Below are 11,533 nucleotides of genomic sequence, written 5' to 3'. Positions count from 1 at the left end.
GTATTATTTATTAAAAAGACATCCAATTTTATTCTGGAGCTCAGCTGTATGAACGATGGATTAAAAAAAGGGTGTGCACCATTACTCATTTGAGGTGAAAAAAAAAAGTGCGGAATATGCGACATAAAATATCAAATGATGTCTCAGTCAAAATCTATGATGCTCCAGATCCAAAAGCTAAATGACTCACTTTGATTATGTGACATATAACAACGTTGGAGTTGTTTAGCTACCAAAGCGAAGTACTATGGAATAAAGTTAAGTCCTATAATCTCAGGGAACTGAATTTAATATTTACACTGTTGCTCTTTTAAGCTGGTTGTAGTTGATGACATGTGCTCTGCACTAAGAAGTTATACTCTTCCTTAATAACCTGCTGTTTACGCTAAAACTCCACCTTCTTCTCTTCATCTCCACTCCCACCCGTGTCACCCACCGGCGCACTGTTAAGGAATGGACCCGTTGTCAAAAGCTGCAAACTAACTCCACCCCTTCCACTCTTTCGTCCAATCAGTCCCCTATGCTTGGCCGGAAGTTTTGAGCGAAACGTACGCGGGAAATTGTTAATATTTTTGCTGCTCAACGACAGAGGAGGTAAAGTACACACTCATTAAAAGTAATATTAGTTAGCTAATGAGGAAAAAGGTCGAGTTTGTCTATGTCACAATATGCTTTATAGCATCTAATAACGTTAGATAAACACAGTAATGTATGTGGCGACTGGCTTTTGAGTGAAATGCCTAGATAACCCGCTCAGTTTGGTGCTAACATTAAGAGCTAACCTTAGCATTCGGTTGAAGTATCTGGTAACAGTTTCAAAATATATTTTTTGGGGTAATTTATAACATAGGGTCCACCTTTGCTGTTTATGGACGCGCTATTTATTTGCACTATATTCAAAGTCATTTAAACTCTCTTGTATACAAGCTAGTGTTGCATGTGTTTCCTCTATAAAGGGGTTAAAAATGAAGGTGGTGACTTGTGAGATAGCCTGGCACAACAAGGAGCCGGTGTACAGTCTGGACTTCCAGCACAACTCAGAGGGACGTTTTCATAGACTGGCCACAGCTGGAGTGGACACCACAGTCAGGGTGAGTGGAGAGGAAACATCCGCTGAAGTTACAATTTAATACTTGATTAAAAAGCAGGGCTCAAAACCTCTTCTGTTTAAAACAACGGTAAGAGACATCTTAAGTGGGATCCAGAAGCTGACAGTACCAGTGATAAATATACTTTTTCCTTATGCCTGCCACTCATCTATAACCATGATGCGTTCAACAGTCTCATAATGTGTTGATGGTGCACTGTGCCGTCCAAAAGTCTGCATACCTCTTTAAGTTTTTGGCATATTACAGCTATAACAAAAGAATAAATAAAGGTATTTTGAGTGTATGTGGGAGGATCAGTCTCTGCTACATGGTTAAAAGGCAGTAAAATATATTTTAAATGAGTAATATTGTGGCTATTCTTCCTTTATGAAACACCACTCCGTGGAGTGAGCTCAAAAAAAATAATTGCAGAATCATTGCAAATCCAGATTTTTGAGGCAAAGTGGCATTCAGTCTCATTGCATCTGCAGTCTGGAAAATTCTGAAAAAGTTAACATTGGATTTCACTATTTTCCAGGTATTTTTTTATGAGTTTGTCTAAATGTTGTGCTTTCTTTCTTCTTTGTGTCTGCTCTTGCTAATAGCTTTCCTTCTTTCCACCCTCCAAAAGCCAAAGAAAATTGTCTTTTGTAGTGTCCAGCACACACTAAAAATAGCATCCAGGAGTTATGAGCTATGTCATAACTCCTAATTATTTYATGGCATTGCATCGGCTTTCAAAGTGGAAAGCTGTGAATGTTCATGACGAATTCGCCTCATTTTCCCCAATTGTTTACGCAGCTGTGGCGGGTGGAGCAAGGTCCAGATGGGAAGGCCGCGGTGGAGTTTTTGTCTAACCTGGCCAGACACAGCAAGGCGGTCAACGTGGTTCGCTTTAGCCCTAACGGAGAGCTGCTCGCTTCAGGGGGAGACGGTATGTCCCGCAAAATAAAGTTCTCTTTGTTTCTGTGTCACTACTTTTGTTTCATTAATACATTTAGAACAGAGACATGTCCTGTGTCTTGTTTTTTTTTCTTGCATACAGATGCAGCTATTCTTCTGTGGAAGCTCAACGACTCCAAGGAGCCGGAACAGGCTACTGTGTTTCAGGATGAAGAAGATGCTCAGCTCAACAAAGAGAGCTGGTCTGTGGTCAAAACACTCAGGTACATAAGAACAGAAAGTGGACTTGTCTGCTATATAAAGATGCACATGGTTTTGTTGTTGTCTTCTAGAAATATATTTTTCTTGATGTCCGCTGTGTAATAATTATTCTGGCTTCAAACACTCACTGCAGTGGCTTAACTAGGACAGCTTCACGTTTACATCTTCCAGCTGTGCAGACTGCAGCGCAGACCGATGATGAAGAAGCTGCCTCTCTGTTGATTGACTGCACCTTATTTTTATTTTTTTGCTCTATTTGTGATGTTTCATGACGTTTTAAACCTTGTTCCAATGTTGATAATTGTATCAAAGCTTGATTTTAACCAACTGTGTTTGATCAAAACTTTCCCAAATTATCTACTGAAACTGTTATATTTTCTGTTTTGTCCCCAGAGGACATTTAGAGGACGTGTATGACATCTGCTGGACACGAGATGGAAACTTCATGATTTCTGGATCTGTTGACAACACTGCTATTATGTGGGACATCAGCAAAGGTGTGCGGCCTCAGCTGTGTATGGTGCAAACATTTAAACGAGCTACATCAGTGATGCACGTTGATGATTTTTCTTCTTTTTTTTTTTTCTGGTTCTGTGTTTAGGACAGAAGCTGTGTATGTTGAATGACCACAAGAGCTATGTGCAGGGGGTGACCTGGGATCCTCAGGGGCAGTATGTCGCCACGCTCAGCTGTGACAGGTAGAACAGGAAGTAATGTTTTTAAGACTACTCGATGCATGTGTGTGCAGTAATAATATGGTGACAACCAGACTGATTTTATGTAAGTAATGGATTACTCCTTCTTATTTTCTGTTTGTGTGTCAGAGTGATGCGTGTGTACAGCACTCACACAAAGAAGAAGGCCTTCTGTATCAGCAAAATGAGCTCTGGGCCTCTTGCTGATGGAGAGGTTTGTAAAAATGTAGCTTCTGCACTTCTCTTTGTTTCAGGTCATAAAATGTAAATTTTTCACTCTGTCGTGAGGTTTTTGTCCTTTTTTCTAAATAATTCAACTATAAATATCAATCGGGCTCCTTTACTTTGTATTGAATTCTGGGAAAATGTGGAGATAGCTTTTAACATTTTCCAGATATGAGAAAAAGAAAATGGATTCAGGAAAAATTTTATTCCCAGTTAGTTAGCTAAAGATTGAGAAGCAGAATTAAATGATTCTTTCATCAATGTATATTGGATTTAGATGCTTTATCTTTGTATTTCTGCATGTTAAATTAAATTTTTGTCAAACTCAGATTGGTTTGATTTTACTGAACCTTATGAAAACCCATTTCTGCCTTTGGAGATACCATTTCTTCACTTCAAATGGTTTAACTTCAGATTGAATTTGAATTAGTTGTTTAAAAATAACCAAATGTGTTTTATAAGTTCCCTTTTTTTAAAGTTATGAGAGTTAAATCCTTAAATTAAAATTAGCTGATGTTTAAACATTTTTAGTGTGTGGCTTTAAAACTATTTCTTGTTTTCTTGTCAAACGTAGCACTGGAAGTCTGAAGTATTTTATCTCTACATTTGGAGAAACTGCTTTAAAGAATATTTTTATATATGCAGATGGTAATTTGGTCAATTCAGTTGATCACTCATTAAAATAAGGCTTGGATGTTTGGAGGTCTTTCAGAGTCCAGTCTGAAGAAGAGTTGAAAAGGAAAATGTGCATTGCTGAATTAAACCATCTGTAATCTCCGCCATGTGTCACTTTGCAGGTGAAGCAGTACAGAATGTTTCACGATGACAGTATGCGGTCCTTCTTTCGTCGTCTTTCCTTTACACCAGATGGGTCGTTCCTTCTTGCTCCAGGTACGTTCACCAAATTAAATCTCACCTTGCCAATTGTATTTACAGGGGGTTGAATATTTGATGACCTACTGGTTTTATAGATTAAATAACTATCAAACCAAAGTCTCTATATGTTTGTGGTTGCTTGCTTTTAATGTAGAAAAACAGAATAACAAGCAAATCGAGGGGAGAAAACTATTGTATTAAACTTAAAAATTGTATTACGTCAGTGAGTGACAGTGGGTAAAACATAACCAACCATTTGACACAGAAACATTTACTGACAAGCACAGTGCCATTTTCATTTTAATTGCTTGTTGTCTAATATCCTTTTTGTTCATTCTTTTTTATAGAAAATCTTTGTGAATTTTAAACATTTCTTGTCAGCTCCAAGCTGAAAGGCTTTCTCTGAAGAGTTTCTGGGCTTCTCCTGAGCCACCACCTGTTTATTCCTTAACAGTACGAAGTGGCAGAAAAAAATGGAAAAATACGGGATGCATTATTACTGGAAACCCAAGTTTTGCTGCAGTTGAAGCTGCAGATCTTTTATTTTGTCTCTGTCTGCTTTGTGCAAAAAAAAACGAACAAAAAAAAACTAACATTTCTGCCCACTGTCCATGCAAATTTCCACAAGATAAGTCAAATTGTCTGTGAACATAAACACGCTAAAGCAAATTTAAAAGTAATTTCTGTTTCCTTCTACTTCACAATTACTAACAAAACACTGTAGACGTTCACTACCAAACTAGAGGCATCCCTTTACATTCATCTTATATAGCAGAGGATTTCAAGATTAAAATTAAGCTTACAGAGACAGCTCATCGCTATCTTCCTTCTGTATCTAACCCTGTCGCTTTTTTTTCTCCAACAACAGCTGGATGTGTCGAGGTGGGAGAAAACATCATAAATACCACTTATATTTTCTCCAGGAAAAGCCTAAAGAGGTAACGCTTGCTTTAAATTTTGTTCATTTCATGCTTTTAAATATCTTATAAGTAATATTTACATTTGTTCTCGGCTGTCAGGCCGATCGCCCACCTGCCTTGTCCGTCTAAAGCCACCCTGGCTGTGCGCTGTTGTCCAGTCTACTTTGAACTCAGGTCCAAAAAGGGAGAAGGTGAGAATCATTAATTAGAAAAAGTTTTCTGTGATCATTCTTCTTCTTTCTTCTTTCTTCTTCTTCTGCGTGTTTGTTGACATTTCTGCCTTACAGACGGATCTCCCCAGGCTCTCCCCAACCTCTTCCAGCTGCCGTACCGCATGGTGTTCGCCGTGGCCTCCGAGGACTCCATCTTCCTGTATGACACTCAGCAGAGCCTTCCCTTTGGCCTGGTGTCCAACATCCACTACCACACACTCAGTGACCTCACATGGTAAACCTGGGCTTGAGTTGGGTTGAGTTTGTGTGTGTTTCTAGGTGCTTCTCAGTCTGCCGGTGTGTGACCAGAGGGCTTCTTGCTGGTTCTGTCAGACAGGAAAAGTTGGAACATGCCCTGACTGAGCTGACTTTTATTCTGTGCACAGAAACACTTCATGTTTGTCAGTCATACTTGGATGTAAAGAGATTCTTGTAGTGATGCCACTGCAGGAACTTTTTATTGGACAGTTTTCTTCCCAAACCAGTTTGAGATGTTTCCAGTTGTGCTGTTTGCTTGTTGACGGATCACCCACCGTACTTACACAAACGCACACACACACAATGAAGCCCTAAAGGTGTATTTAGTTTTCATGCACCCTTTCTGTAATTTTGCGGAAAAAGGTCACGCTGTAAGTCGGCAGTTTTATTTTTCTTATCTTAAAGGACCAAAACATTTATTTCTAGCTTGCATAAAAATCTGAAAACTGTTTTCCTACAAAGCTTTCCTGACATCAATCCATCCATCCATCCATTGCTCCTTCTGACCTTTTATGTTTCCATCGATTTATGGCTCCATCTATCTCTCTACTCCTAGAGTTTCCATGCTGCTGTCATTTTGTTATATAACCCTTCAGTCCATCCTTTCTGTCTTATTCCTTCAACACAATAGGTTTCTTTTGTAGTTTTAATATTTAAACCACTGCTGAACAACCAGCTCTTTGTCATGGTGAACTTCTGCATTTTAACAATAGACCATAATAGGAAGAGTAGTGTGTGTGTTTATTAGCTCAGCAGGGTGAGTTTGGCTTCAATGTAAAGAGCTTTGGGTGATCGCTATGACAAGAACAGTGCCCTATAAATTCAGGAAATTGACCAAAACTTCGCTGTGAAATGCTGAAATAATGAGTGCATGTCTGACTTGCAAAGATTAAAATAAAAAAGGAGAGAAGCCATAAACCTGAAAGTCAAAATAAAGCTCTTTCTGTAATTATACTGTTAGAAGTTATTTAAACTTCTAAATAACTTTTTTTCATGCATTTAGATTAAATGCATGAAAAAAAACATTTTAATGGATTAACACATGATAATAAATTTGATTGGTGTGTCTTTTTATCGGCTTCACATTAATGCTTTTGGGCACCTTAAATGTGGAATAAAAACTAGACCAAGTGTGAATGTAAAGTCATTGATTAATTAAACAGTGTTTTGTTCGTGTTTTACATTCCATCGACATGTCTGTACGATTTCCTGTTTAGGTCTAGCGATGGCTCCTTCCTGGCCGTGTCGTCAACAGACGGCTACTGCTCCTTCCTGTCCTTCTCTCCTGGGGAGCTGGGCACTCCGCTCAAGGAGCCTCCCGTCTTGGAAATCTTTGTCCCGAACAGCGGCGTTGAGAAAAAAGGCAAGAAGTCGTCAGCGAGCAAAAACTCCTCTCCGGTTTCCCAGCCGTCGAGTTCCGCCCCAAACCCGGCGTCCCACACCAGCAGCAGTAAAAAAGACTCCCCGTGTCCCACCCCGACGGACGAAAAGAAGACCACCCCGAAACCCAGATCGACACCTCAGCCTCGCAGGATCACCCTTAACACGCTGGAGGGCTGGGGGAAGCCCGCCACTCCCAAACCTTCGACTCCCTCAGCAGGTCAGACTCCGGCGTCTGGAAGCACGAGCGCTCCCTCGACTCCCCAACCCTCCGTGACTCCCCTCACCCCGACCACCTCCTCCAGGAACCAGCCCCGCCTTGCGCCTCTCACTCCCTCCACGTCAAAGGTTCTCAACACCGCTGGGTCCACAACCCCTAAAGGTCCGACCACCCCAAAAGGACCCACCCCAAGGTAAACAGGAGGGGAAATGAGACGTAAACCCTTTTTACTTATTTTTATATTCATTCTACAGTAAGCGCTGGGGCTGCAGCTAACAATTATTTTAGTAATTTATTATTCCATTGATTATTCTGATTAAAAAATTGGCACATTCTGCAGATTTTTCATTTAACTATTTAATAGTTCTTTATACAATATTAGAAATGCATTAATAGATGCAAAGTAATGGATAATTCAATTAGTTTTAAATCAGATAAACATTTTACTGTCTGAAATGCAGTAAAAGCATCTTTAGTGAACAGTTGATCATTTGCATCTTCAATTAAAAAAATACTTCAAACAACGCATTAAAAACTCGGCCCTTTCTGCTCCACTGAACATCAATACAGCACAGAGCCAATCTGGTGACTATATTTGGATTAATATCTGGATTGCAAAAAGTGCTTACTAGGAGTTTTGTATCACAGAATTTGCATAGTTGTAGTTTTACCCAGAGGAGTTCTGGGTAGATTTATAAACAAAGAAGGATTTTTTTTTTTTTATCCTAATTGCAATTTTTAAGTATTTGTTTTCACAGATGTGGATTAATTACTGCTCTGAATGTGTTTTTCTTTTTTGCAAATGCCTTCTTTTGAATCTGTGTACTCCAGTTAACAATCAATTACTAAATTAGTTGATTATTGAAATAATCAATTCATCACAAATAGTCCAATTAATCGTTTTAGCCCTAGTTGACATGAATGTGTGCATTGTTACCCTATTACAAGCCAGTTATTATAAAGGTAATATAGGTATATTCACATTTATAATTCGTTTACTCATATTAAAGACTGGCCTTTTTTTTATCATGCTGCTGCAGTAATAGATGATTTTTATTTTCAGTCTTCTTACACATCATGACAGAATGCCAGTTTTCAACTATTTCAACAAGCAGAAAAATAAGTAGGAGAGTATAAGTAGGAGAATGAAAACTCGGTTTGAACGTTTGAGTTAAATTTCTTAGAACTAGTGGAAGTTACCAAATGGAGGAACTTTTTGTCGAGTCGTTTTAATCTATTGTTGTTTACTTTTTGCCACCCGTGCATTGAAAGTTTCATTGAGCTGAAGAGCTCTGGGTACTTAAAGGGCAGCTGGTCCCGTCACATGACCACCGGTGATAATTTATGGAAATGCTGGAACTATTCAAATGGGCTTTTGACTGGAGTCACACGCCTGGGAAACGCTGCTTCCACTGCCTGCTTCTGCTGATGTTTCAAGAGCTGAACTCATAATCTGTGAGCTCTACAAATTGCTGGGGAACACCATAAACTCTTCTATTATCCATTGTTTTTCAACGAGAGATGCTTCCAAGTGATTTTTAAGGGAAAGCTGGGATCATTTTGATGTTTCTTTCACTTCACACGTGCTTCGTCCTGGCAGTGCAAACAAAGCCCCGTCTGGTACGGGGGATCTGGTTGGACCCCCACTGACTGCGGCTCATAGACGATTGTTGCAAATGCTTTTCTGTTCTACTTTTAACAACATGCTAAATAAATGATGGAAACCACGTCTGTTACAGCAAAGCAGCATTCTTAATTGATGCTTTGGAGTTTGTGTAGTTTGATAGTCTCTTTATTTTTGGTCTCCGTTTGTTTTTAGGAGAGTGTCTTTGACTCCCCTTGGATCTCGGCCTCCAGCTGTCAGCTCACTGTTCAGCAACGCTGCAGCCGCAGAGAAGGCCAAACACGGTTGGTTTCTCCACCTTTTTCAGCTTAGCGTTTAAGAGTGTTGTCTCAGTTTGCCGTCCTCAATAACAGCTTTTAAAAAATGTTAAAAATTTTGTCTTGAAAATCTGCAAACCCTCCTTAAGGTTACCTTTAACCTTTACACACACCAATGGGAGGCTTTCTAGAGCCTAAGTTATGTAAACACAAACACTTGTTTCTTTTTCATGTGCTGTGTCACTGGGCCAGAGTTGTAATAGTTAAATAGCGGTAAAATAAGTAAAACTTCATTTGAAAGATTTCCGTTTCTTAAAGTAATCAGCCAAATGTTTCTGAAAATTACATCAATTCCCTTTGGTTATAGTTTAGTTGTAATATGGTACTTATTGCTTTACTTTGTTGCAAATCATTAGTAAGATTAAATCCACCCTCTCAAAAAAAAAAAACAGCTTTTAGGTCAAACATGCCTCTGGCGACATCAAATAATGCCTCTTTTTCTTGTTTACAATTTTTGACATTTTTAATGAAGTTCCTCCTCCGAAGGTGTTTATTTGTATTCTGTATGGCTCCTCCAAACATTTGAGTCAAACAGTGCAGAGTGTTGAGGAAAATCTGACAACAAAATGCGTGGAAGCAGTTTGTGACTCCGGCCAAGTCAGACTGAAATGACCAGATTTCAATGTTTCAGAGTCGTATTGTTATAAAACCCATCAAGTCTGGATCCATACACTCCACTAACATGAGGATTTTCATAAAATCCCTCAATAGACACCCATACTTTATTACCAATTGGTATGGTTAATATACATCATGCAGCATTAATGACACAATCATGTGGCTCCTTTTTTTTTTTCTTTTTTCTAACATTCTTATATCTCCTCCAAAAACTGCACAGAAAAGTTTATCCTCTTGTCGCTGATCCCTCTCTTTGTGTCTCTCCAGAGCGTCCATCTCCCCCCTCCGATCCAGTTTGCCAACCTCCAGAATCCAAACGGGCCAAGACCAGTAACACCCCAGTAAAAACCAGAACATGTAAGGATTAGCATTCACTGCCTGGAGTGTGGTGGTGCTTAAAGGAAACATCAGGAGTAAAAGAACTATATGAAGCTCCTCGTGGTTGTAACACCGCAACATCTTTGTGATTGTCCAGCTACAAACTGCGTGACGTTCTGTTCAAAGAGTTGTTTTTTGGGGGTTTTTTAAACTGTATTTAGTATCTTAAACAGATAATGTTTTATGTCCCTTTCCTAATGACGCTCTGAGGCCGTTATGGGGGGAGAAAAATAGTAAATCGAGATAAATCTGAGCTGCAGTGCTTGAAGAAAAAAAGAAGAGCACTTTGAGGTTTGGTAGTTAGAAGTTTAACTCTGTAACCTTTTGACAACTGAAGCAACAGTTAACATTTTGAATTGAAAATGTCAAATTATTAATAAAAGACTTCAAGTAGTTTGGTTCAAGGTGTCTTGATTACACACGGTCCTTTCTTAAAATGTTTGAGTATTCCTCATTTATCTTTTAATAATTGAATATAATTATGCTGATTTGTAGATGCCTTTTATTAAAGCCTTGTGAAACCCACTTTATAAGAACCCGTGTTTGCTTTCACTGGTGTTAAGGTGCATGTATATTAACATGCATCAGTTAAAATTTCAAAAAGTTTAACATAGATGATAAAAAAACTGAAATGTTTTCAAATTATTATCACCGCACTAAAAAAAAGACCAATTTTTCAAGCACATTGATCTTTGCTTGATTGTAAACTCTCGAAGGAGAACTACCACCAGGACCAGTATGGACCGCAGTGAACCAGTAATAGGTGCTGGGCGCTGCTTTTGCAACCTTCAGTTATCTCTGTTGTTGAAACATGAATCTGAAAATACTATAAAATCCAAATGAAGTCATCAGGTTCCAACATAAGAAAAGAGAAAATGAGAAAATTCTTAGGATTTACAAACTGATATGTTTGGTTGCCAAGCTAACTTTACTGAGTGTGAGAAAGGTTTAGTAGTTTAATATTTACTCAAGATATGGTTTGCATGCAAGACAGCCATATTGGATTTTACGTTTCACACACTTTTCTTTTTGTTACACATTTAATCAAACTAAACTTTTCCTGTTTTATCTGTGGTGTCATATTCTCAGGTAAAGTGTTGCCAACAGAAGGATTTACACATTTTCCTAAATGTTTTAGACTCTAATTTAGTGTAATATGGAAATACCCCCACCGTAATCGAAAACCAGTGTTAAACCATGACTGTGCTTTGAAAGAAATTAACTCAAACTTTTGTAAGGTTGAATAGAATGAGAAGTGTCGGCAAAAGATTACAGAACTACATAAAGAGACAATTTACAGGTGATTATTGAACATTTAATAAAGAGGTAATGTTATGTGTATTATTTAAATGGGATTAGCTTTCAAAAACTGGGAAGACAAAGAGAAAACTTCCTACACATGCTGTAGGAAGTTGTTGAACTAAAGAAAGCTTTTTTTTTTTTTTTTTAACTTTACTGGCAAACTGAGTAAGAGTAGGAGGGTGATTGTTTGATCTCGTCAGAAAACAATGTTGCTTAGCATCCAAGGATGAAGCTCGGGTCATTTGAAACAAAGGAA

At 38.6% G+C, this 11,533-nt stretch overlaps 1 protein-coding gene across 1 annotated transcript; it reads left to right on the top strand.

The window, feature by feature from the left end:
• The first annotated feature begins 492 nt into the window (after positions 1–492).
• On the top strand, positions 493–10,368 carry chaf1b (chromatin assembly factor 1, subunit B). The gene is made up of 14 exons (XM_008401021.2): positions 493–594; positions 957–1,091; positions 1,890–2,022; positions 2,134–2,254; positions 2,646–2,749; positions 2,854–2,950; positions 3,077–3,161; positions 3,970–4,063; positions 4,917–4,986; positions 5,068–5,159; positions 5,256–5,415; positions 6,656–7,231; positions 8,858–8,946; positions 9,865–10,368. Exons 2-14 carry the CDS (start codon positions 966–968, stop codon positions 9,963–9,965), a joined length of 1,848 nt encoding a protein of 615 aa, XP_008399243.1. The 5' UTR covers positions 493–594; positions 957–965; the 3' UTR covers positions 9,966–10,368.
• The last annotated feature ends 1,165 nt before the right edge of the window (positions 10,369–11,533 follow it).

Source organism: Poecilia reticulata, linkage group LG2 (genome assembly GCF_000633615.1).
Source record: "Poecilia reticulata strain Guanapo linkage group LG2, Guppy_female_1.0+MT, whole genome shotgun sequence".
NCBI classification, from domain to species: domain Eukaryota; kingdom Metazoa; phylum Chordata; class Actinopteri; order Cyprinodontiformes; family Poeciliidae; genus Poecilia; species Poecilia reticulata.
The sequence above is the reverse complement of the archived record's forward strand: the minus strand, read 5'-3'. Positions and strand labels throughout refer to the sequence as shown.